This window comes from Anopheles arabiensis, chromosome 3 (genome assembly GCF_016920715.1).
Source record: "Anopheles arabiensis isolate DONGOLA chromosome 3, AaraD3, whole genome shotgun sequence".
NCBI classification, from domain to species: domain Eukaryota; kingdom Metazoa; phylum Arthropoda; class Insecta; order Diptera; family Culicidae; genus Anopheles; species Anopheles arabiensis.
Genome location: NC_053518.1, coordinates 44,415,978 through 44,443,669, shown reverse-complemented (window position 1 = coordinate 44,443,669; position 27,692 = coordinate 44,415,978). Strand labels below are relative to the sequence as shown.

General features: G+C 38.6%; 1 protein-coding gene across 6 annotated transcripts; it reads left to right on the top strand.

Annotated features, from left to right (window-relative positions):
• Nucleotides 1-112: 112 nt before the first annotated feature.
• Nucleotides 113-26,242, top strand: LOC120902308 (stathmin). 6 transcript variants are annotated; one of them, XM_040310971.1, is made up of 7 exons: nt 6,855-6,977; nt 8,128-8,431; nt 14,002-14,085; nt 19,260-19,615; nt 19,699-19,848; nt 20,798-20,953; nt 22,494-26,242. In XM_040310971.1, the coding sequence occupies exons 2-7, from the start codon at nt 8,356-8,358 to the stop codon at nt 22,569-22,571; spliced, it is 900 nt and encodes a 299-aa protein (XP_040166905.1). In that variant the 5' UTR covers nt 6,855-6,977; nt 8,128-8,355; the 3' UTR covers nt 22,572-26,242. The 6 variants fall into 6 exon arrangements, with proteins under 6 accessions (XP_040166909.1, XP_040166908.1, XP_040166910.1 ...); XM_040310973.1 differs by having other exon boundaries at nt 6,887-6,977; nt 8,231-8,431; XM_040310972.1 differs by having other exon boundaries at nt 6,950-6,965.
• Nucleotides 26,243-27,692: the final 1,450 nt, after the last annotated feature.

The window sequence follows — 27,692 nt, the reverse complement described above, 5'->3', positions numbered from 1 at the left end:
CCTTCACGCGAGCGCAGAAGAGAGAGAGAGTGCGTCTCTGCGAGAGCACTTACATGGAAACGGTTCTCTCCCAAACGGCAACTGTAAAACTGATTCAATCGAGTTGCGCTGGATTCAATTCAATTTGAAATCGCACCCCGAGCGCAAGTGTAGCCCGTTGTTCTCGTGTCCTGTGAACGTTATTACATGTAGTTGTCTTTTTTTTAACACTAAAACGAAGTGGTAATTGTTTTACACTCAAATTTTAACAGTCGTTTTTGGTGTTGGTGCACTCATTTGCAGAACTGGCATTCTCGGTAGGTAAGTGTACACACGGTTGTTCCGTCGCTTTCATTCCACTGCTGCGTGCATCGTCGTTTTGTTAGGCAAAAGGAGTAAGGCAAAGGGGATACGATTATGTGTATCGTTGATTTTGGTGCCTGGTGGTGCCGTTCGTTACCCCCCGTTCGTTCGAGAACGTCGTTTCGTTGTGTGCGAGGGAACGAAAATGACGTCGTAGTTTCGTAGGCTCGTCGCTACCAAAATTTCCCTTGTTCTCGGGCCATGGAATCCCGCCCGCTCGCTCTCCGCAGTGGTATCGTCGGTAGCGAGCGCAATGGTTGCTTTGTTCCGTTCGCACACAGTAGACGGATGCATATGGCGTGTGTGCGGTCCGGTTCAATGGTTTCCGCGAGGGGTTACAACCGCATACAAAGAAATGTGCCTGTGTTTTAGAGCGTAGTTTAGCCAGCTGTCCTGCAAATCGTCCATATTTCCGCGTAATATGCTTCTATAGAATACACGAAGATTACAGAAAATTTAACTTAATTGATACATTTAAGTCAGCCTGAAAAGAAACTCACGTTTTAACGGATTTTTTTTTCATCATGAGAAAAGCTGTAAAATGTATTCCAAACATCGCCAATCAATCCGGTAGATATCTATTACATCCTCCGTAATGGGAGAAAGTACAAACATTACTCTTATCATCGATACTGGCTCTTGCACTTCAAACGATCCAATCCTAGTCCTCTTACAGCTTCCTGCACTTTGCAGCCACTTTTACTCTTACTGAAGCAAACAGCACCAGTCTAACGTGCGCTCTGTCCATCAAAGATGGCATTGCCACTGCTAAACTTGCACTTTCTTTTGCAGTCGGGGTGGAAATTCTGGTTTTGCGCGCATAAAAGGAAGCTGACGAGAAAGAAGTCGTCGACACCTCCACCATGTTTGATCGGCTCTCATTATGTATGTACTGGGAGCAATAATAATAATAGCAACAGCGAACCTGAGGGGGGGGGGAGTATAAAGTAAAGCAGAACTCAACCCCCCTTCAATGCCGTCTGCGCGCGTCTGCCTGTCTGTCTGTCTGGTTGGATGCGCACAGTTTATGAATCACGTTTTACGTTGGCGTGGTCGCATCGTAAACGTCTCTCTCTCTGCATCCGCCAAAGGGCCAAGCACCCCTCGATAGAAAGCAGTTTCAGTTTCCGATCGAGAGCTTCTCCAGTTTCCCGTAGATGCATCGCTAAAGTCTCAATTGTTAGCTTTATGTCTCTGATCACCGTTTTTGCTGTTGTTTTTTTTTTTGTTGGTCGCCGTGGTCGCTACTACGGGTACGGAAGATCGACATTGGATCTTGCGTGCTCGGCTGTGTTTCTTTCCTTGTTGGTGTTCCTTGTCGGGAGCGTAGGACCGGTTAGCCCAACACACATGACATCCGTGCAAGGTATTGGCCCACGCACAGACAGCCTACCGGCCAGCGCGGCTATCTTTAATTTTGCGCTCGTAATATACACCCGAGGGTCGATTATCTGCCGCCGTGCACGGAGCCGTGTTCCGTTGCAGGGCAATTCATCTTGAGCTCTACAAAGGAAGCGTGCGCCAACAGAGAAGCTTACCATCCAATCAACCTCTTCAGCGTGCCCATAAACCCGCTCCATATTTGGGCAGAATATTTCCCTCTTCCGCCTTCACGGCCTTACCCCGCGATGTGCGGTCGGGGTCGTTCGATGGCTGCAGTGAAGGAAGATAACTTATTGAGAGAGGAAGCATATTTTTGCGCTTTATAGGCTTTGATCTCTTCAATTTCTGTTAGCAGCAAAAAAGGTCATTGTGCTTAAATGTCTTGGTGTCTTTTTGCGTTTCGACGATATTAACAACAAAATAATGCGTGTAAACTGTTGATCAATTTCATTAAATGTCATCTTTTGTTTCAGGCTTGAAGTAGGCGTAGTTTACCGCACGAGAATACAATCAAGCTGAAAGGATATATCGGAGCGGACAGTAGTAGATAGCAGGGAGTGCGCGCAGTACGTCTTCATTGTATTTCGAACTACTTCAGTTTCTAGCTACATTTCTTCATTCGCCGCCTACGCGTCCACTATGTCGACCGAACAGGCAATCCAATCCAGCGCCGAGGGTAAGTCCACAAGACATTGCCCTTCATGGTGAATTACATTTAGCAGCGATTAATTTTTGCGCGCAAAAAGACAATATTTATTCGCAATCATTATCGCAAATCCTTCCTCCAAGTGGAGTTGTACAAAGGACATCATTGATCTGACTGCGCGGTTCTCTTTTGCAAAGTGATGGAGTGAATTGCATATAAAAAGACTGTTTCATTTTTCTTTTGTAAAACTTCTTCCGCATCACTGGGTTATGATATTGACATAATGTGTGTCTACTGTTAAAGATTTTGCAGATACACACAAGGATAAAGAGAGGCGTCTAGCAAAAGCTTGCCTTGCATCTTGCGTGCGAACGGTCAAAATCGCCAACCTATCCCGTTATTGATGTTTCAAAAACATTTTGGATATAATGGTCTCTTTTTCTACCATGGTGCCAGATGTCAATTTTGATTGATTTCGAACGTTCAGTTAAGATTTTGCGTTTCTTCCATTTCTGTCGAGTATATGGGAAAGTAGAATGTGTAGGCAGTGGTGATGTGAAACCCACGGAACACTTCACTTTCCAGCCACTTTCGCGTTTACCCACGTTTTGCATTAGTGTCGTGCAGTCTTGACCTTTTTTCCCGTGCTCTTAATACGTACCCCACCGATACAGTCAACGATAGCTTAAGCTGGCAAGAAGTTGTTTATGCCATAATTTTGGGAGTATAGGATGTATGTGGGATGGTTGAGCTAGTTAAAAAGAAAGTTAAAAAAGGGTGTGGAATTAATTGTACAACTTAATATGGCAGCATCGTTTTACATGACTTTTGAAACAGGGAGTTGGATTTGATGTATTTATCCAATAAGAATGTTGTTTAAAAAAGCTTTGTCTTATTCTGAGATGTTATTCCTCATATTCAGCGATTTATGTTCTTTTATTTCAGCTTCGATTATCTAGAATCGTATGCCAATGGCAAAACATGACAAACAATAAATAGTTGATAGTTTAAGCAATGATATTAGTTCAGCCGCGTAAAATTTTGTGAAAAAAGTCTTTTTTAACTCAAAACCAAAGGATTTTTGCATAAAAAATTATCTAAGATATTGTTTGGGTAAAGTTCATTGGGCAAATGCCAATTTAGTAATGGCAATAATTCATGTTTCCCATACTTTCTTATTTATTATAAGAAATTTTCTTTTACAATCTCTGCAAACGTTTACATAGGATAGTGTTTTTCCTTTTGATAATGATCTACCGTCCGTATCTTTCCCTTTTATGTCTAGATAGTGGCTCTTTTCCGTCCTTAAAGTCTTCCACGACAAAAACATTTTGATTTTGGGTTCGTCAATTCGACCCTATACGTACTGCGTGGACGTGATTTAAAAAAAGATGTTTGCTTTTCGCAGACGACTGCAAAACATGCTGATGACTGCAATAGACCACTGCCACGTATCATGTGATTATTAGTTCTTAGCCTAAAGTTAGTCAAAAACACATAAAATAATAACGGATCAATAGGAAATCTCGCATACATTTGTCTTAATCATTCGCTTCTCCAATATCGTTTCCGTGGGATTCATCGTGATCTTAAACCCGAGAAGCGGTTTGAAAATCCGATGCAAGCGCACTAAACCACTCCTCGATCTTTACCGATTCGCTGTGTTGCGTATTACTTCTTGCAGAAGGAGCGTGCGGTGCACCCAGATCGTCGACGCACTTTCTGCGGTTCGCGTTACAGCTTGAGCAGCTTCTTTTCGCGGTGAACGACTGCACCCTTTAACAGTAGTAGATGACTTCAGCCATATTATTCCACCTATTCTGGGATGCATACTGCCTTCTGACTGGTGTAGCCCAAGCCCAAATAATAGCCCCATGCATACAACGTCTATGTACAACTTCAAATGTTACGCATCATTTGACAACGCACCCGCCCGAAAGGTTTATAATTCTTTTCATCTTAATATTTACCACAATCTATAAATAGAAATTAATTGTCGTCTGTATCCTTTGTGAAGAACACTTCTATTCAATTAGTTTCGAAATATTATTTTAAGCCGTAAAGGTTTGATATGTTTTGTCCAGCACAGTTCGAATCTCTTGGAAAGTACGATATGAAATTCATATTGTGTGCTCGCAGGATCGAGGCAGCAATAATGAGAAAAAAACCAACTTTGTGTTTAACATTCGTGAAGACAGGCTGGGACCGTATTGCTCCAGCAACTATGTCGTAGGTCGTAAAATGAACATCATTCGAAACGGGTCACAGACGTTGAGCATAATAAAGTTGGACGTTTTTTTACTTTTCTCGTCACAACAAAAAAAAAACTGAAATAGTAAAAGATTTTGTATAACGAAAAAAGTTCGTGAAATAGCAGCTGTATTTATTGATTGAAAATTGAAACACCTGAACAGAGGTGTATTTTTGAAAAGTTTTTTAGGGAAAAGAATTATAAAATTGATTTTCTTGCATATCGTATTCTATTCGCGATATTTTTTTTTATATTTCTTGTCTTGTTTTAAAACTTAAATCAGATTTTTTGGTTTTGCAACAACCATTTTGCCGGATTTGACTATGGTTGTTGCGATATTATTATGGTTGTACTCTTTAAAAAATGCTGTAGCTAAAGTACAATTTTGGTGTGAATTACATTGTTTGTTTATTTGTTTTTGGAAAAGAGTGATGAATAACGTTCAATAGTAGATCTTTTTTGTATTAAAGCCCAAATGTCTATAAGTTAATCGAAAAAAATAAAATATTATGATCCTTCGCTAATTTCGAAAAACGATGTCCTAACAAATAGCTGTCCCTTGTTTATGACCTTCGAGACAATGCTAATATTACTTTTAACAAGTGTATTATTGCTCGTATTAAGAACCGCAATTCGATGTACATAGTTAATGTTACACTCTTTGTCTATCAAACTGACCTGCACGGTTATGCCACCCCAATGTAAATGTAACGAGATTTATGTTACCAACGCCAACGCAGCCATATAGGTAGTTCCAGTCGTAAGAGGAGGAGTAGCGGAGGGTTAGTTCAGATGGGAATTGATACTCGTACGAGCAGGAGCCGGCGTGTCTATCCATTGCCACCGGACATACCTTTTTGCCTGAACCTCACACGCTTTACTCGTGTATATGTGTGTATTTTGAACCTTATGCTGGCGACGACATGGTGCGTTTCGAGACACTTATCTGCATGCAACGCAATAATTGTGCCTGAAATACAATTATCGCAGGAATATGCAACATATGTGTGTGTGTAATATGTTTGTATATCTTTTGTAAACTGCAATTGTTTACACTTTTTGGCATTATTAAAATATAAGAATTAAAATAGAAATGAATAATTTTTTTTAAACAAGAATGTGCCATAAATGCACTCGATGCATCGTAGGACATTGTCCTTTATATGAAAGGTCTGACAGAATCGGAAACGGGTCGACGAGTGGCACAGGGAGCGGAGAGAGCAATGTTCTAATAATATAGTATGATATCCGTTCAACTTGCCGACAACGTCCCACACTCCCGGGTGATTTGTGTGTGGCCGACTGGCACCAATGCCTGGAGCTGTCTTTTTCCTATAGTCTGATTGTTTCGCTGACTCAGCTTTAGATTGTAGAGCCTTTATTAGAGACCCATCAAACATGTTGCGAGTCGGCCTACGTGTTGTATCAGTTTAAAATAAAAAATAATTGTTATTGATAAGAAATGTAAGTAATATGACTTTGTTTAAAAAAATAACCTGTAAAATATCTTCGGTAAATACTCATCCATGGATTCCCGGCAGCGACCGTGTAAGTATTGCAAATGGAATGTCTTTCCAACGGATAAACTAAAAGGATGATGAAACGAAACGTTTTACTTCTTCTTTACAATCACACCCCCACTAAGAAGGGACCGTCTGACTAGCTGTTCAGGTCTCCAGCCAACCACCACCAATACAATAAAAAAAACCGGCCGCTTTAGAGGCTTTTTAGGTTGTTTACGAGCATTTACCCTCAGCATAGGAGTCGCATGATTGAGTGTGTATTTGCGGGTATGTGTGTGTTTGTGTGTGGGTCATGGGGACGGCAGCATTTCCTGCAAACACCGACTGGAAAAAGCTCGTCCTGCGCAGAAAATCCATCGGCTCGATTGTGTGTGCGAGTGTGCAGTTTGGCTTTTCTGGTATGCGCTTGTATTGGTGACAGATACTCACGCCGGACCTGTGTTATCGATCGATTTTCCATCACACAGATGTCCTTCGTGTGTCGCAACAAAAGGTAAAAAAAAACTCCTCGCTTGCGGAAAAAAGCAAAGCGTGTGTGCGTTCTTGTAGGGTGGTGTAGAGTAGGGAGAATGGAAACTCTAGACTGCGACGGCAATATTCAAGAGATCCTATTTCGTACCGCTTTCCCGAACGCGGACGAATGGGAATGCTGTCAGTTTTCCGTTTCAGAGCCCCCTCGCACTGCTTTAAGATTCCATCGCCGTGTGTGTATCCTGGTGGCGAATAGCTCAGTCCTGTTTTAGACATCGCTCTGTTTGGTGGCTGTATTGTAATACGACCGTGTGTAGTAAACTGCGTGGCGTTTTCCGTAAAGTGGGGGGTGTGTAGTAGCGTGAGTGAAGAGAAAATTACAAAACGTTTTATTTAAGACATTACTAGATACTTGAAAAAATAGATGGACGATCAAAATGAGTATTTTGTGTACCGTATAGACGAATGTTTGTTTAAGTGAATGATTGTGATTATATGTATATGTATGTAGAAAAAAAGTTTGTGGCGTATCGTTGTTAGATTACCAGCATTTTCAACAGGATGGAATTGGAAACAATCATGGGACAGAAATATTACTAGTTTGATAATAATTACAATCCGTTACACATGTTTGAGATTTGTTTTATACTACAATTCTGTTACTTACCAAGGGGTAATTCTATATTCCTATTTTTGAACCAATTTGGAGGATAAAAAAAGAACCAAGCTGGTCACTGTCTGTTAGAGTTTCCTTAACATAGAATGCCCCGCCCTGATGCTTATTGGTTTGTGTGTGTCTGTGAACGCGTAGTGCAGCGCGTTTGTTAGTGCATGCGTATACAGTACATGCCACTGACAGCCTTGCTAAGCTTACAGCAGGTCGCTGGTTGGACACGAATCTCGAATTATCCTTTCGCTTTTCTTTCGGTTCGCAGAGCTGTACAAGTCAAGAAGTGTGCGTGTGCATGGTGGGTTTGAAATAAGCTTAGCGCCGGTGTGAAAAGCAGAGTTCATTTTATAGCCGGAACACAGACACACAGGTGCCGGAAAAGTCTACCAATATATACACATATATTGGTGACAGAATCGAACCACCACTGCTGGCTGAAGGAGGTTGCCAAATGACTTAGTGCATGGATGGAGTTTTCGTTGGTTCAGCTTTTGATTTGATGGTTTAATGCGGCTTCAGTCCAGGTGTATCAGGTATCAAATGAAATGATTGGATATTCATTATAATTCTTGGCGTTTTCCGTGTATGCAATATCGAATGATATGCTTAAGTTGTCAATCTTAAAAAATAGTACAACTAAATTCATTATTCTATCACAGCTGTTGAAGAGCATAGGACCTCGCTATATATAAAATATAGTAAGGAAATGTAGTATAGTGTAATCTCAATCTTTCACCGTATCATCAAATTTTGATGCAGCCTATTGCTTAATAGTGGTCAAAATTTATGTTAATTGTCTTAGTAAACAGAAAAAGCTCTAACTCTGACTTCCTTCGACCAGGAATAAGTCTATCGAGTATCGGCGGCTTGTCATCGTCAAAGCAAAAGCTCTGCTACTATTGATCAGTGTGATTTATAACAGTGGGTAATATCATATCCAACAGTTCATAAAAAAAACTACAGGTGGCAAACTTGAAGTGTCAATCGTCCCTAGGATCCAGTGTGTACGTGCATTATTTGGTGATAAATTTTCTCTCGATTGTTGTAAGACACATTTTTGCTCGACAAAATGTTGATTGGATTAGTACGAGACTCCGTGATGCAGTGCTTCTGCCACACGTGTCGAGCCCCTGTGCTGCCGGCAGGTAAGGGAAGATTTATACGATCAGATGCTGGAAAAGGAAATGCCAGGCAGGATGCGAAATGGTCGAGATGTTGCGATTCTACCATTGATAAGCAACATAAGACGAAGAAGCAATTGGAGATGGAAATGCTTCACAGACGCCGTGTCAGCTTCCTTTAATGTTTGCGCAGATCCTTTTCCAAATACTTATATACATATGTAAAGCTTTGTTTGGCTCCCGAGAAGTATTCTTCTGGAACAAAAATTATGATTTGAAATTGTTACGACATAAAACTTTTGTTGACCGATGACTATGACTCACTCGACTTTAAAGCTATGTTACTCTTCGATTCAATGAAGTTTATGTCTTTGAGCGATCAATAGTTGAACCACAGAATGTATTCCATTATTAGCGACTGTTAAAAACCGCTCCATCATTTGGTTTCTTACGAATTGGGCATCGAGGTGAAACTTATCCAGCATTGGAAATGATGACGGCAGAAAGGTAGAGACGCATGCTGGCCCCAGCGGTCACCGGTGGCCATGAATAAGTAATATGGCTCCGCGTCTGCAAAAGGTACGAGTTTGTCCAGAAAAGCACGCATCCGTTCGCAATTTTCACTCTGTCTGCAGTAGGGTATTGCGGAAAGGGAAGAAACTTTATGGAGAACGAGAATGAAACAGAAGATTTTTTTTCTGTAAGTTCCCCCCCCCCATTAGCCACCGGTTTCGTGAAGGTGAATCACGAAACAAGATGCCAGGCGTTGGGGGGAAACGTCGCTCGAAGGATTATATAACTTTATGTGCACAAAATAAATAAGAAAAGCCCCACAGTCGTCGCTGTTGGTCCGTGTGCGGGGTTCTTGCTTTTAGGTCCTTGGAAGAGTCTGGTGTGCGAGCCTGTGGATGACTCATCCTACAGTAGACGACGGTCGGTCGCAGCCGTTTTATCGCTTTCGACTGCGTCGTCTCCATAGACTGTTTTCCCCTTGATTCGGTGAATTCGATTTTTCCTGCTCGTTGCCGTAGCCGGCATCTTTATATTTTTACTTCTTGGAGATATGGTGGGTTCGTATGGCACAACTTTTAAATGTTGAAACTCTCTTTAGCATTATTGTACTTACTGTATGTGCATAGGTAGGTTTACGTTTTCACCATTATCATTAGGAAAGGTTTTGTCGTGAAGTTTAGTTTGTTAAAGTTTGTTAAAAAACTATAATGAAATATGTTTTTGAAAAGGAATACGTTCAGGTTTTTCTTTTGTTTTGTGCTGAAATAATTTTCAAATCGTTTTAGTCACGTTAACCAATGGCTACAATACAAATATGTAAGGATTGTACTTTACCGCAAGCTACTGAAAGTCACCTTCAATTTTGATTCTTGGAATATCATCATCATCACGAGAAATGAAGAATGTACTTAGTGATGCCGGCCACGTACACGCAGCTGACGGAGAAAGAAATAAATGTTTCGCCTCAATTTTCCTGCTGTATTGTCTTCACTTCGTTAATGATTGTGCAGCCCTTTTCTCTTCATATGAGCTCTTCATTCCTTTATTTGAACTCTGGTGGGTTTGATGTTTGAGTACAGATGTATAAGTCTAAAATAGAAAATTTGCATGCTGTTTCTTCCTCTACTTTAAGATGTTTAGGTAGGCTTCACAATTATAGGTTTGAATTAGAGCAGACTTTGCATATGTTATTCGTCGTGTCATCAATCAACATTGAAAAGTTGTGGATTATAGGACTGATTGGCGATGCATTTGTCGGACAGAAGGTTATGTAAGAATGAATCAATCTCTATGAATCATTGGAAAATTTAATTGGTGCGCCATGCATAAGAATGTGTTCCTAAATCGCAAAGTTCACATGGATCGATCCATCTAAAATTATCCTGAGTTCAAATTAGGGTGTGAGCTTGCGGAACGGATGGCATGCTGCCAAAAAACAAATGCATAAATTGGGCTTATGTATGTATAGACTGCAGCGTCAGGAAACCAGAGCAAGGGTTTTACCTTTTTTGTGAGAATTTTGCTTGAAAATTTGATATTTTTCTTCACGGAAAAATAAACTGACATATGTTAGATATATCAGTTCTAGGATCCGTGAGGTATAGGCTAATGTTATGAGTTGTATAACACTTTTTAACACGGATACTTAAACACGATTAACACCCTTCATGCTCGTTATAAAGATTGTGAACATCAACAGTCACTATAAAGACTCGTAATTTTAACTCAACAGAAAAAAAATGTATTGGTTAGTGTCCTATTGCATAAGAAAGTGGTGGTAGGTCGCGGCGTGGTTCTATAGGAGCAGTGACGTTAGTTTTATAATGAATATCTGCAATCGTGTTTCCTTCCCCATAGTGAGGAAGCGGTTGTATGTTTTAATAAGGATTCCTGTTTCCCTTGATGGATCTGCCGCACGATGCATCTAGCATGTTTTCAATCCTTTGGCCTAACCAGCCAGCCTTGGTGCAAGGTATACGGCATGTGACTAACGAACTAACAAATACGTCATACGCAATTGTGTGTGGGGTTGGATTTCATGTTGCACGAACATTAAAAGCAATGATTCTCACATGCTTTAATCCTTGATTCCCCCTTTCCTTTTCTTTCGCTTGCTTTTGCTGGCAACAAACATTTGGGCATCGTACCTGGAATGCAATTTCCATCCACTGCAGTTTTTTGTTTCAACTTTTTCTTCCGTCTACCTAGAAAGCTGGGGATTCGAGTTAGTGAGCGAGCTCATTGGCGTAAAAGGGGGTTGAGTTTTTTTTCTCCTGCGCAAGCCTTTCGACTCCAATGTGGCTAGCCTACGGGGAGAAATTAGTAAGCAGTCACCTATAGGAGGGGAGAATCAAGTTTTTGACGCAGAATTGGAGCCACTACTGTTGGAGTTGCAATGGGAGCCAACAACCCTTTTCAGGCTGGCATCTAACCATCACGCTTGAAGCGCACAATTGAGGCTGAAAGAAAAAGCAATCCAAACATGGGTGGAGGAGAGGGAATTGCGGAAAACAAGAAAATACTTGAGCCCCTATCAAAAGGACGACATGTAGTGCAGCAACTTACGGCTGCATTTGATAATGTATGTGACTCATCGTTCGCAGAGCAAAACAATCACTCCTTTGCGGTAACGAAAAAATAATAAATGAAGTACTACTTTAGAACGAAGTACTAAATTTTCGGAGTGCTGTACTTTGGATGGAGATTTAGATACCAAAAATAACCTATATGAGACCATCATGCTTCATTAGGATCACTCAAATGATTGTTTAAGGAAATTGAAAACTGTGTGCCATACACTATGTGACCAACTTTAGATTGAATATCTAAAGACGAACTCACCGTTCTTTAAACATGAACATGAAATGATCTGTGGGTCATGAAACAAAAAAAAATTGGAGCAAAAAAAACAACAACTCCGAACTCGATTATCATTATTACAAACGATAATTTTGTGTAGATTCGTATCTTGTGGAATTATAACACAGTGCTCTGATTAGCTTGCGTAATGAGAATTGAATAGAATGTTTTGATCCAATCATAACAACTGTATAAATTTAGCATTATGTTATGGACAATGGCGAAATTTGGCAATCGCGATAGCTGGTGGTAAAGAGAAATTCCGCCTAAATCAGATAACTAAGATTCAATGGGAAGCACATCACGTACTTGGTCACGAACGGAATTGCTCAGTTTGGTACACATCCAAAAGCATTGATGGAAATTTTGCAGATTTTGATGGCGTTTTTATGGGATGACAGCAAAAGATTAACATTCTTTGCAAACACAATAATTATGTGAATGCATTAGTCGTGTGACATTTACCTGAACATTCATCTCAGGTGGAAAATTAATGTTTTGATACTCTTGATATATCTACGAGTAGTTGCCTAACACAGTCGTCATGGGTTCAATACTCGTATGGAGCGACCTCTCCCCGTACGCAGCCGTAGGAATAACTATTTACTATTGGTGAACCAAGAAGCTAACCAACGCCACTGGTGGTCTATAGCAGGCTTAAGTCTAAGATAGTTGTTGCGTCGAATAAAAAGATAAGAAGTTATTATATATGTATGTATGATTGTGAAGCGGCAATTATATTTTATTTTGTTAAATTGATTTCATAAGTTTGAATAAGTTTATATGACAAAAAGTGAATATTTAAAACGATACATGGTAACATTTTAACAACTTTGAAAACAATTGAATAGGGTTTTTTTATTGAATCATAAAGTCAAGTGGGAACTGGAAAAAAACAAAATCAGAATAATACACGAGCTTAATACAAACACATACACTTTTTTGACGTTCGTCATCAGTGTATCATAGTTGATTCAGTGCTTCTTTCTCCCAGAAGACAATATTATATGTCATAGTTTGTGCGGTACTGTGGCATCTATTGGAAGATGATTTTTTTGTGACGTCGGCCAACAGATAAAAACAGATGCGATTTGAGAAACCATTGCAATTATGTGGCACCATCCGTACTGAATACTGTTGTCAGCGAATTTTCCATCGTTTCATCGCGAGGCCGACTTGTTTCCTGCTTGCTATACTGTTGTAGCTCGATGAGCCAGCCTCTGTTAGTGGTCGTACGTATAACCGTGCTTCCCGTTGGTCGAACTGGTTGCCGTTGGCGTTAAAGAGGAAATGAAATTAATGAGCGTACTATTCCCTAGATTGTCACAGAGGGGAAATGATGGTCAAATCGAATTAGCTTGCTCTGAATGGTTCTTATCCAAACAGAAACTCTCACAGCGTTCATCTGCAGGACCTTTCTTGGTTGGACGTTAGCGGTTAGTTTAGAGGTGTTTATGGGAGAAGTCACAGTCGAGCAGAGTTTGCTATAACTCGTTTCTGTGAGTGTGGGGGAAGAACGAGTAGTATTCGTTGCTCAAAATGAAGCCAAAAATCTCACCAAAAAATGGTTGCAGTCATTTCATAGCAGGGTTATTAGATGAAAAGGTAGGATGAGATCGGGATGGATAAACGTAGTTGTTTATGGTGAAACTATAAACATGGTGGTGAAACTAATGATCGTAATGGAAAATTATTTGTGGAACATAACAACGGCGAGGGAGCAGGACATGGCATGGACAACAATTACAATCAGACGACAAAACGACAAAACCAAACCAAACTTTAAATCTCCCGACAGTTCAGATTATTCGCCGCGTACAAGATGGTAATCCACATCAATCTGATATTCCATTTTCTTCGTAAGAATTTCTTCAGCATAATTTTCAACACTTAAACCCAGGTGAAAAAACGATGGCAAGAAATCATTGATGTGTTGAAAATCATGCTGAAGAAATTAAAAATTATTATAATGAAAATGAAATATCAGAGTGAAGTAGAATAGGTTCTTGCAGGCGGTGAATAACAATGTTCACATTCGAAAGCGACTTGGAAAACCCTGTATTTTCTTTATTTTCATTAAGAACTTTTCAAAGAGAATTTCCTCGTTCCGCCAAACAAATCTTTACGTATTGTTCTGTCTCTAAAGTTGCATCAAGACCGATACTAAAATGTTAACTCTTTCGCCTATCACTCATGACACCGTCAAATACGCGAACCGATAGTCAATCGACGATCTGCTCCAACAAAAAAGCCGACCAAAACTCGCACCAAACAGCCAAAAGCGTCCAAAAAAGTAAAGTTCATAAGTAAGTATATATGAATGTTGCTGTTCATATGTAAGTTCCTTTACTTTTGCTGATATAATTTTCATACTAAATTTCTCGGTAAAATGTACATTATTTATTCTTTTTGCTTGGTTAAACGTTTGATGATAATCTTAATAACTTCCATGCTAATTTTCATATTGATAGCATATTTTATATAAATATACTTGTTATTCAGAAATACAACATGACAATTATAAAATTAACTAAAAAGTATAATAAAGTAATAAAACGATAAATGTGTATAAAACATAAGATAAGAAATATAATAAAATAAAATAGTTCGAAAACTACCAACGTTGAAGGAGGAAATTGTTTCCCTAATATTACTTGGCAAATTGACGCCATCGTATTGTTTTGTTTATTGCCTTGATCGATTGTCGTCGCCAAATGAATGGCATACAGAGGAAAAGGCCCGAGAATAGAACCAAAGTGTCTAGCCAATATGTCTGGTCACGCAAGCGAACTGCTAGTTTTGCTACAGTCGTCAACACGACGTATTGTCGGTTGTTCTTATCTGATGAAAATCGATCGAAACACTTACTCACTGCCTCTTCACATCCGATTCCACGAGCAATGGGTTTGTGATTTTTTTCTCTTCTTATTGATTGATATTTGTGAGGTATGAATGATTGATAGTGCATCGATATTATTTAAATTAATTTTAATTTTCAAATTTAGTCCTTTCTTTATTCAGGAGAAACAGCTTTGTCGTATTGCTTCTAATTTAATATTTTCAATAAGCTATAATATTTAATGAACTGGTGATAGTATATAAACAGCAACAGTTGTATCTTCGGTCGAAGTATTTGTTTTGTTTTCACAGGTGGCTTAAACAGCAAACAGTGTGACAATTTAATGTATGTTAAGGCGGACCCGTAGTACAGTTGTCTATCCGCACGATTTTGCAAAATGCCCGACGATGTTCAAATCTAAAGAATTGCAAAAAAAAATTTTGTTACGTCGTTGGATCGATGAAAATCAAATTGAAAAATATACTCGCGGACGGGTCGACGGCTCTGATTTGATTTGCTGATTGTGTTTTGCTGACACTGATCCTGACTAACAAGGGTTTTCAAGCCCCAGATACAACATGTCCTTGAATGGTAGCTAGTGTACTCCTAGGAGAACCTCTTTGATCGAATTATTGGGGCTTTAATCATTCGTGTAAGCGATTTGATTTGTTTTTTTTTTCTGGGAATTGTTTAGTCTACTTTGTTGGTTTATGGTTGTGTATGTGTCTTGAAAGTTAACAATAGTTTGATCTTCATAAAGCTCTTCTAGCCTCCGCCCATGGAGTAGTATTAAGCATAGGAAGGCAGGAATATAGGCAGGTATGAATTAGTGCTGGGTAAATCTGATTCAGATTCATAAATCTAAATGAATCTTTGAAATGATCCAATGATTCTGAATCTCGATTTTAATTATTCATGAATCTTAAAGAATCGTCAAACTCAAAGATTCATGAATCTTCAAAGATTCTAGGTTCTCGAAAGATGTATATATCTCAAAAGATTCACGAATCTCAAGGGATTTATGAATTTCAAGGGATTCATAAATCTCCAGAGATTCATAGCACATGAGCTTTTCATTATTCTTCTTTTTGGAGTAACAACCTACGTGATCATACCAGCCTATATTGGCTTTCGAGATATATGGATTTTAATGGATTTATGAATCCTATAGATTCATAAATCTTTCGAGATACATGAATCTTGGAATCTTTAATCCTTGGAGATTCATGAATCTTTGAAGATTCATGAATTTTTGAAGAGTCGATTCGAGAATCGAATCACTCATCACCAAGATTCAAATGAATGAATCTGAACGAAAGATTCATGAAACCCAACACTAGTATGAATACGTATTTGTGATCAACTGCATAACTACGGCCTGTTCGTATAGCTGTTTTAAATATGCTCTGCCACAGAATCGTAGTTCTTTGCTACGTAGTTCTTTCGGCGATTTTCAAGTGCTTGTTAGGGGTACATTTTTTCATAGAGTTTTACTTTAAATGTTTGTATTATCTTCTTTACGTTAACAATGATGCAATGGCGTACCAAAAATACCATATTGATGTTATGTATATGCAACGCTTCGCTTAATAGACTCATTTGACCAGTTGGGAAACCAATCACGTTCCGAAATTTCAAGGAATTTGCAGTTCTACGATTAGATTCGGCTTTATACCTTATTACCTGAATCTATCAAGATAACACGGAAAATGTCAAAGCCTAGCTGTGATGTGATGCACAAAGCATAGCTACAATGCTATTAAGCAGACACATCCTCTGTTTGTGTGTTACGCACTCATTGTAACAGATTCTTAATGGGGTTTACAATTTTGCTGAGAGAAAAAAGCTTCATAGGAATCAGTTCATTAAAACAAGAAAAATTTCATAGACAATAAAGAGAAAAATAGTTTTATAAATCCACAAAGGTGAGGCTAAACAAATCAGCGTCTCCCGGCAAAAAAATTGAAATGAATTGCGAAGGGACCAAAGGGAAATCATCTTTCACTTTCTGTTGTCTGTTGTTTCTTTGGGTCTCCCCCACCGGGAATGTGCTTGATGCGCTTATTATTTAATGAAAAGTCTATTGCCTCTTCCGTCGTTGCTTTGAAATTTTCGCACAAGTTTTCTGGTGTCCTGCATAGCCCATTTAAACGGACTGAACTTGGGATTGTATGCGTGAATCAGGAGCAAATAGCAACGTTAAGCTTGTGAAAGAAAACGCCCGGCATTTTCCTGAAAGGCAGATGTTTTTGTGCTGCCCCCGTCAACGGATTCATTAAGGAGTGTAGCGGGAGGGACAGAACGCGGCATCGTTTGTGGGACTAGAATTGTTTTCAGGATTTAATTGCGCAGTAACGAAGGCTGAACGGTGAGCTTCATTCAGAAACCTTTACTACTGGGGATTCAACGATAATCCGCCGAGCAAATAATTGTTTGAAAGTGCAGCAAAAGAGAGACGGATCTGACTGTCTGCATGAAAACAATTGTTAAGCTTAAGTTAATTACTCGCTCTGCTTTTTTGAATCTGATCACTTTTATGCTTGGTGTGTACTGTAAAATGTATTCCACGGTGCACTGATGTTGCTATTGGGTAAAAATGGTTCAACAATCTGTTATGTCAAAGGTGCAAGATTTAAATTTAAATCAATCAACAATTGTATTTTCCATATTGCCCTGGTATGCAGGTGACATGATGAGATTGAAACAAAGGAAAGCATGAAACCCTGGCCAAAATAGAAAATAATATTTCTTGCAATGACGTTGATTGATTATAAGGATATGATTTTTTAACTACTGTATTTGTTCTTCCTGAATAAAAAAGAAAAGGATAATCAACTTTTACTTTGAAAAGAGATGGCACGACTGGGAAACGATCCTCTTTCGGTCTTGTAGGAGCTAACGCGTCTATCATTAGAGCAGCTTACATATTTTATGTTATAAGATTAGACTATTTGTAACTAATCAGTTTCCAATAAAGCAAGCACATCCTTCTATCGTTTCCAACAAACAACAATACGTTGGTTTAATAAGGCTTTAGATGGCCCATAGGATTTTTATCTATGTATGGCTCAGAGTTGAGAGTGTCCCATATGTCGCGCCCCAATTCCCCCATTGAATGAGAATAAGGCAATTTCTTTCAAACAGCAGACGCGCCAGGATGCTGCTGCGTGCGAGAAGGCTGTTTCATAGCTTTCATAGTCGGCCGTCTGATTTCGATTAGGGGGTTTACCCGCGGTTTCCTGGATACAGGCTTCGCGGAAAAGCTCATTTGAGACAGACTGTCAAGAAAAAAAAGTACAGTCGAGCTGTGTCGAGCGTATTACAGCATCTCCTACTGCTGGAGCAGGGGAAAATCGATAAAGTATCATCCTATCTCACTGCATGTGTCGTTAGTGGCACGAACACATGAAAATTGCTCATTTTGGGGTTTCATACTTTGGATTAAATTTGTTGGTTTAATATATATCTTTGCTATTGTTAGGATTCTATTCATGTTTCTATGAACTTTGTGATATGCATATTATTGTCCATTCATCCAGGCTCTAATACGTTTAATGTAGCACTACTCAAAACTAAATTTCCTATTAGTATGTATTTGTTCAACTACAGTTCAAATTCAAAATCCCAGCGGAGAAAGAAGCGTTGTGGTAGTTTTTAACTGTTTTTAGTAGAACGTGTGTCTTGCTAATTGCATTAAATAATGTTTCATGCAACCATCAAAATTTGGTGTAATGCGGTATCAAATGTAAGAAAAAAACATAGAAAGGAGGTAATAATATTTTGCTCGATTAGGCTTCTTGCGACATGAAGCCAAACTCTGCACTACTACACAATAAATGAAATACGGGTTAAAAGACTCAAAAGCGAATGATGACTGCCGACGTGAAAGGCGAAACACGGGCCGTATAGCCATCGTAAAGGTTTAACTAAACCGCAAAGTAAACAAAATATGTATATATCCTCCACATTCGTGTCTTTCGACGTTGTTTTTACCGTGTTTTAGCAACGTGTTAGCTTTTGGATCCTCTTTTAATGGGCGTTCAATACATTTTTTTGTTCAGCGGTTGAAGGTTTTCTCATTTTGGCCGGGTTGCTTTATTTTATTGACAAAGCTTTTGAGTAATCCCTTACGAGGCAAAATGTTGCCGAACAAATGAAATATAACACCACGGGCTGTCCGAATGCTCGTGACTTTTGATCTCTACCAAAATTGGGATGTAAACAAGGATAAGAAATTAAAATAAAATTTACAACACGCTCGATGGTATGTACCAAATTGTCGACAAAGGTTTACGAAAAGCGTGGTTGCTGCTGCTGCGTCAAAATAAATAATGCATAGCACGTCTTGACGAAGAAACATCGATATCGACCCGGTGTAGTGTGTATCCTTGTCAAACTAAAAGATGTTGTTCGTAACCCCGGTGGCGTAGACAAGGCCCAAAATAGTCGCGCTCAAATGCAAAACGAAATGTAAAACGTCCTTTCGTTCTGTGTCCAAGCGATTCTAATTTTCGTACCCTGTTCTCGCGCAGTTTCATCACAAAATCATCGTTATTTTTATGTTATCGGGTTGTAATATATCGGAACATCAAAAAGGCCTAAATTAACGCACCTCTCTTTTTTCCTACCATTTATTTTTAGCTACTGAAATCCGTTGCCAGGAAAAATCGAAAGGTGGCCTGTGCTACGAGGTCATTCTTGCGGAACCGGCCGTAAACGTGGCACTTCCAAAACTGCCGCCAACGCAGGGAAAAAATGTTTCCGCTGAGGAAATTGAGGAGAAGCTAAAGGCTGCAGAGGAGCGCAGACTGTCGCTGGAGGCAAAAAAGATGGCTGACTGGTCGGCAAAGATGGCCAAAATCGAGGAGGCATCTCGCAAAAAGGATGAGATGGACAAGGAATTCAAAACACACGCCAAGGAGGTGCTGCATACCAAAATGGAACAGTACGAGGAAAAGCGGGTACAGCAACTATCAGAAATTAAGGAAAAACTAAAGGTAAAGTTTAATGGTCATTTAATCATTTGAAAGGATGGATCTCTAACGTATTTTTAAACAACAAATTTAATGCAAAATTTTAGACTCACGCAGCCGATATCGAGAAAACGCGACAGAGCTTGGAGCAACAGAAGGTTGAGGAGTTGCAGAAGCATCTCGAGGATAAGCTACGAAATGCTGCCACACTGCGTGACGATAACATCAAGAAAATTTTGGATCGACTAAAGGAACACGTATGTATCGCGTAATTGTTACATGACCACCCAATATGTCACATCCCGATACCAATCGAGCGTATGCTGTTTTAAATCAATCTGTTTTGAGTAATCGGAGTAAGATCGATCAACATGTTTACTTGATAAGTTGATCAAGACCACCGTCATACTTGTCTAATTGCATTTTACACATACTTGTTTGGTCGGTAGTTGTTTATCTGAGTTTTATATTAACTGTACAATTATTTTCTTTTCCTTACATTTGTCTTGTTTTTTCTCATTTTCTTTGTTTTTTCTTTTTAAATTTCATGTAACACTTTCCCCATCGACACAATGCCATACATTTACATCTCGTAACAACTCGCATACACTAAACCACTGTGATATTTATATATCTTTTTTATGTACACACATTGTCGTACTTTCTGGTTGCAACTACCTTAACACACGACCTTAACGCGTATCCTTTTCGCACATTGAATTCTGGTGGATTAACGCGTTCATAATACTGTTACACACATGTCATTCAATATCATCATCATACATTCGTGTCAACCCCTACCAATATTATGTCTCCTCCGTTGGAATGCCTGTAAACTATATTTGGAATTGTTTCCTTGTCGTTCCACTTTCGTGAAATTATTCTTTATTTGAATGCTTGATTGGATTGCTGGACTAAACATGGAATGGAATGTATCATTCTGTGTTTCGGCCGTGGATTTATTTGACTGTGGCTGCTCTTAAACTGGTATCAATGTTATTGTGTGTAATTTTTCACAAAATGCAATGTAATTTCTTCACAATGTAATTTATTATTTGTCTATTGATATTTTATCTATTTATTTTTTTTACATTTTTGTCTTAAACGATGCAATCTTTTGTTGAATGATACTTTCTCATAATAAATTAATTTTTCATCTCATTGATCATCATCACAATCATCCACATCATCACACAACACGTACAGAACACTGATAAGTTGAACGAAGTCCGCGCAACCATCGACCAGATCGAAGCACTAAAAACCACCGAAAAGACGCGTATCATCGAAAACAAGCTGTCCACTGCCGAGCAAAACCGCGAAAAGGAGCTCCAGAAGAAATTGGAAAACATTCGCAAGCACGTAGGTTTCCTTCAGTTGTTGTACTTTCATATGCTTTTCACAACATTTATTTGAGATTTATTTGAGAAATTATTTCATATGCAGTTGTATTTCTTTTAATGGCGTGTATTCATTTGATTTATTTATGTTATTGCACTATCAGTTTAAAATGTAATACATTTAGCGAGACTATTCAGTTCGAAGGTCTCTCAGTTTGCAACAAAACACTTGTATCTGGTAAAATTTGTTCAAATCAGGCGAATTCGACTAATCGCCTAGTCGAGTTCCAATAATGCAATCATCCTGCTTCTTCTTTGACCTAACTCTACCATATTTGTTAGTTTGCGCTTGCAAAGCTAATTTTTAATAAGAAATAGGAAACATTCGCATACACAAGGGTAGGATGTGGGTAACATTTTGGCACAAAAAATAAATAAATAGGCAAAACAATAATAGGTAGGAAATTCTGCAACTTCATTATTTTCATTTCTGTCTGAATTGGGATTCTGTTGAACTGAGCAAAAAATCAAATGAATTTCTGTTGAGTGAATCAATAAACAAAGGTTTGAAGCGCAGAAAAGTTCCATCGAATACTTTTTAACAAAGACAGCAGATAATCTAACACAGAGTTCTCCAAGTTAGTTTCGAATGTAAACATTGTTTCACCGCGTGCAAAATGTTATTCCGCATCACTCTGACATTTTATTTCCGTTATACATGTTTTTCCAAGTCATTTTCGAATGTGCATATCATCATTCATCGCCTGCAAGATGTTTTTCAACAGCTGTCAAATGGTGTATTTGCTTCATAATAAAATTTCAGTTTTTACACAAGATTTTCAACACATCACAAAGAACTGTCAAACTCAATTCAGCTTGAGACGCGTTGAAAATCATGCTGAAAAAATTAAAAATTATTATGATGGAAATGAAATGTCACATCGATGTGGAATACTGGGTTTTCCAAGTCATTTTGTTTTAATGTAATGTATGTAAACAATGTTCTGACCGCGTTTGAAAAGTTATTCAACATCACTCTGATATTTCATTTTCATCATAATAATTTTTAATTTTTCGAACTTGATTTTCAAAACTTCATCTGTCAACAGATGATGAGAACTGGATTCAAACCCTGGTGAAAAAACAACGGGCTGAAGTGTTGAAAATCATGCTGAAGAAATTAAAAATTATTACGATGAAAATGAAATATCAGATCGATGTAGAATAACATTTGACACGCGATGAATAACAATTTTTAATAACATGTTTAATAACTTTCGAAACTGATTTGGAAAACCCTGTAAGAAGAAAATTTAAGTTAAAATAATTCATTATTCACTTCAATCAAATTAAAATTGAAAATCATGCCAAATTAAACATGCTGCTGTAGTACCACAACCAATTATAGCCCATATTCGGCTTATGTGATATGATTAAATTATCAGTGAGAAACACGTCATTGTTTGCCAAACGTTACTTTCTCGAACACATAAATGTTTTAACAACGTTATAATATTGCCGCAATACTCAATTTTTGATTACTTGTTTCTGTTTAATTCCAGGAAAGACGTGCGGAATTGGTCCGTCAAAATAAGGCGGCTCTCGCTCAAAAGACCGATGTCACGGCTTCGTCCGGTTAAATAATGGAGTGAACTAAAAGGCGAAAAAAACTCCAAGAGCTAAACGGACAAGGATAAGAAGTTTTGCATGAATTGTGTGTGTGTGTAAAGGAGGAGTGCAAGAAGAAATAGCATGTCATAAAATGTCTTACCCTATATTCCAGTTTTGTTTTCCATTCTAAAGCGATTCGTGATTGATTTTGGATTTATGCTGATAGAAGACCAAATTAAATTTAAAAAGCAAATGCAAAATGAAATAAAGATGCTATCCCCCGAGTGTGTGATGATGATAAAATAGTGGCAACCAATTACGAAATGCCAATGATGGGTGGAAACAAGAACCAACTGAACAAGATTATCAGATAGCCGTGTCTAACACTTAGCATATAAAACAAGTGTAACGCAAATCTGCTATTGTACTAACCGTTGCGCATTGACCCAGGTAGATAGTTAGATAACGAACATCATCATCTTTATGATATGTATGCAGGAGGAATGATAAAACCCACAGCCACAATGCTGCATTTTTTTTAATTTTTCTTAAATGTATTATACTTTTTACAAAAGTGAGCCCATTTATAAGATGTGTGTGAAAGATAAGCGCTAGCGCAACCGGAAGTGAATAGGTACTCTAAAAGGTACTAAAAAATGAGCACAAAACAGTGAAAACAGACTATCTAAAGATGGATTTACAATTGCTCTTGCATGTGTGCGCGGGATTATTTTTTAAAAAGATCGACGTATAAAGAAGATTGTTTCAGAAAGGAAAAGAAATCATGATCTGGAATCAGAATTTCTAAGAATTGCATGCATTTGAGTGAACAATATTTTCCATCTTAAGCTTTTTATGATACAAAGAATAAAATCAATCGTGTTTGAATATGTTGAATTTCATTTGTTTAAACCTTCTAAATTCGCGGAGGAACTGGAGCGCAACTAACACCTATAAGCACTTACATAAGCAGTTAAAAACGATACTAACCGGAAGCGTAGTAATAATAGAGCAAAAGCAAAAAGGAAGCTAAATAAACACAACATTTAAATGAAACAAATATTTACCCAATCCAATCCTTTCTTTTTTCACTACATAAAGAAGTCGCTATAGAAGAAAAAACACACACACATATGTATGCTGATATATTAGACATGTAAAAGGGCCAAGGATATGGATGTGCTCGGATGCAGCTTCAACGAGAGAAAATAACGTGCAAAACATCGATCTGGGTTGATTGATGAACTTACATGTGAATGCATTTGCTTTTGGCACCTGTTGATGCTGCATATGATGGTTGTCCAATGTGATGTGTTGTGTTGCTCTAGAAGGAAGTTTGAAAGAATTCAAGAATTCACCCTTGTTTTGCACACCAACAACAACAAAATGGGTGCAATAGTGTGATTTTCGATTACACTGGCAAAATGAGTTGGAAAGAACGAAAACATTCGTCACAGCAAACAATGGCAATAGAAAGCGATTGGAATGGGAATGACCGATGGCAACAATGTTGTTGGAGTGGGAGAATAAAAGAAATGACAAATGAAGACGAGCCTATCTAAACAGGTTCAGGATCATGCAGAGCAGTGCAAAGGATAGAGAAGCAAACAAGACGTAATGATAGTTAAAAAGCGCAACAAAACACAGGTGCGTACTTACGCAGCGTAATCTATGCTACGCAAAAGAGAGAGAAAATGAAACAAATCGAATGGAAGAAGAAAGCGCAAAAAACAGCAAGCAAAACGCATTATACATATATCGCCTCTGTGCCGCTATTTATACATTTATTCTAACAAAACTAAAAACACACAAGGGAAACACGAGAGCAGTGCAAGTGGACTCAAACCAGGGGGAGGAAACATACGCGCCCTATCATCAAGCAGGCTAGCTAACCAGGGCGCTACATCCTAACGACTTGAGCGTGTTTTGATTCTCCTTTTCGAGCCGCTTTCGACAATGCAAGTGAACAAGAGTTCAAAAGAACGTTAAGAGAAGAACGCAAAACATTGCTCTAGTTTATTATACACACACACACACACACATACTGACACATATATAAGTACACCCACATATATAAAAATACATATATTTACAAGTTTCTTTACGCTTTTGTGAGGAAGAGGAGAGAGAGTGCCCGGTTATGATAAGTAGTAAAGAAGGACAGGAATTAAGGACCGTATTAAACGAGCAAGCGGGGAGGTGGGGAAGTAGGAAGTAATGAGATAGGAAACAGCGAGTGTGTGGGATGCTAAGAGTGTACCGTATTTGCTGATGCTAAGTGCTTTGCCATAAACGAAATGATGCCACAACCAAATGCTACAGGAAAAGGATCTCTCTTGTGTTAGCTGTTGTCGTGAGTGTTAAATGCACACAACAGTGAGAAGATCGCTTTTGCCCCAGTTTGCAAGAGAAAAGGCTGCTGCTGCTGTTGCTGCTTTTTTTTGTTGTAAATTTTCCTTGCGTTCTACGTTTTATTTTAGTAACAGTTTCGCCCTTATTGTTCGTTGCTGCTGGATTAGCTGATAATAAAACAGTGTATGAGTGGGAGGGCATAGAACTGTGCATCCGATTGAGAATCGCCTTTTGTGTAATATAAAATAATAATCAGCGCATCTTGGGTAAAGGGTAAAGGAGAGAAGTATGTGTTTCTGTGTGCGTGTCTTTGTGATACATAACCGTATGATTCCTGCGTTGATCGACCCGAATCTATCCTTCACGCTTGCATCAAACGGCTGGTTGCTGCGCTGCACTACAACAGCTACTTATATAGCAAAAAAGCGAGAAAGAGAGAGAGAGAGAGCGAGAGAGAGAGAGAATAAGAAAGAGAGAGAAAGAGAGAGAGAAGAGAGAAAGAGAGAGAGACAGAGAAAGAGAGAGAGAGGAAAAGCGAAAGTGAACAAAAATTAAACAAAATGCCGTTGGCGGATTTACGACCATATTTAAACATTAACTCTACCTTTACAACTACTGCTGGTGTGCGCGTAGGAGCTTTTCGTGCATGTTTTTTTTAAATAAAAAGAAAACAAAACGTCTTTGTTCTTCGACGTGAGGAAATAAATGCTTTAGTGAGCTACTGCTGGTGCTAAATATATTTGGGCACGAGTTATTAATGTAATTTTTATTATTATTTTTTGCTTTTTCTCGCCAATCTCCTTCAATCTTTCTCACGCATCCGTGTACCAGTGGAAAGTGGTTGCGTTTACCGGTTGAACTTCTTTTAAAATTGGCCACCTTCATCGCAACGTTTCCAATGGGCAGTGCGCTTTATATCGCTACTATATTCACTGGTGATGTGAGGGAAATATCCGCATTTGCGTCTTATTTCCCTCCACCAAGCAAAGAAATTAAATATTTCACTCAACATGCTCACAAATAAGTTGGAAAGAATGATATGTTCGTTTCTCTTCTTTCATTTAACAAAAAGAGTACAGAGCAGAACAATATATCGTCCGAAAGGGATTGATTACAACATTTGTCTAAAAATGTTATATTTTTATAATTAAACACGCATTAGCAAACTTATATCATCTCGGTGTGGTCGTGCACACGGCCCCCTCGAGAAGCGAAACGTCCGCGAAGTGGTGTGGTGCAATGGAATGATGGAGGAATGGTAAATGGCAATGGAAAGATGGATAAACAATAACACACATAACACAGCTACAGCAAAAACAAAAATACTCAACAAAAGAACAAAAAAAAATGCAGTGCAACAGATGCAAGCGAACAAGGCACAATGTTACACGCAAGCATAAAAACACACAACTAGCATATATAAAGCAAACAGACGTAGCAGCAGCGGAAGTGTTAGCTAGAATCACTATAAAGATACATGCGCAGCTGTCGCGCATCAACTGGTTAAACATAAAACCTTGTGAAAAGCACCAGTTAAAACAGTATAAGATTTGCAAATAAAAAAAAAACAAATAAACAAGTAAATATAAAAAGGTGAGAGGTGTGATCGCTTATGAATATCGTAGCGTCAATGCACTGAGCTGAAACTCCGATAACAACACAGCAGAGGATGAAGAAAGGGAAGAAAACAGGTGTGAAAAGTCTCCGTTGCCGCTATTAGCGCACCCTATTTGAGAAGGAGCAAATAATCTGAAAGAACATAAATAAAACACACACACAAAACACATTTAACAAAGAAGTAGGAGAAGAAAACAAATCAAAGCAGCATGCAAGCTAGAAATGCAAACAACAAAACACTTAAAACATAATTAATCCAACCACACACGGCGACACACATCAACAACAAGAACAACACAACGGTAAAGAAACGATGAAAGAGGAAGGAGAGAAAGAGCAAAACGCATATAAAACATTGATTTCAACAATAAAGACAACGGAACAAAAACGAGAAAATAACGAGAAGTTGGACTTTCTTTCTGTATTGCTATTTATGTTGATTTATGTTTAAGGTTTAACAACCTGTTACTTCACCAGTGCTGCAAGTCTTGCTATCGAATTCGTTTCGTACACGTTGTCATTATCGTTATCATTCGCTAAACGTAGAGGCCCTTTCTGACCAACGATCGATGATGATCGATAGTTTGCGATGAACTTCAGTTATATGTATAACACGATCCAGGAAACAAAAAATTCATGAAATGAATAAAAAATGAACCAAAATGAACTATAAAAACTCTGAAATGAACAAAAATGAATTTCAACGGTCTCCCAGTGGACAAATTTAGGCTAAAAATGAACCAAAAACCTGTTCATCGGTGAATCATTGCAAAGAATGAACTATCGATCGTCATCGATCGGTCATTGGAAACCGCCTCAAAGACTGATAACGATAACTCAAAATTTTAGCTCTACATCGGCAATGGAATGGAACGGTATGGAAAAACGTGCCAACTAAAAAGTACATATTCAATAGTTGGAAGGGAATCGAAGTTCCCTTGAGTGAGTTTAGACTGTATTCCGTTAACAGACCGCTACGGGTTTTGTGAGTCTAATATGGGTTCAGTACCAGCTTGAGGACTTAGTTTCAGGATAAGTTCCCAGTACCGGGATGGGGTCAGAATCAGTTTCAAAACCGGTATGGGATCATGATCAGTTTCAGCAGCAGTATGGGTTCCGAATCGGTTTCTCTTGCGATGCCCATTAGATTGATGGAGCACTTCGGAATTACGTTTCTTAGC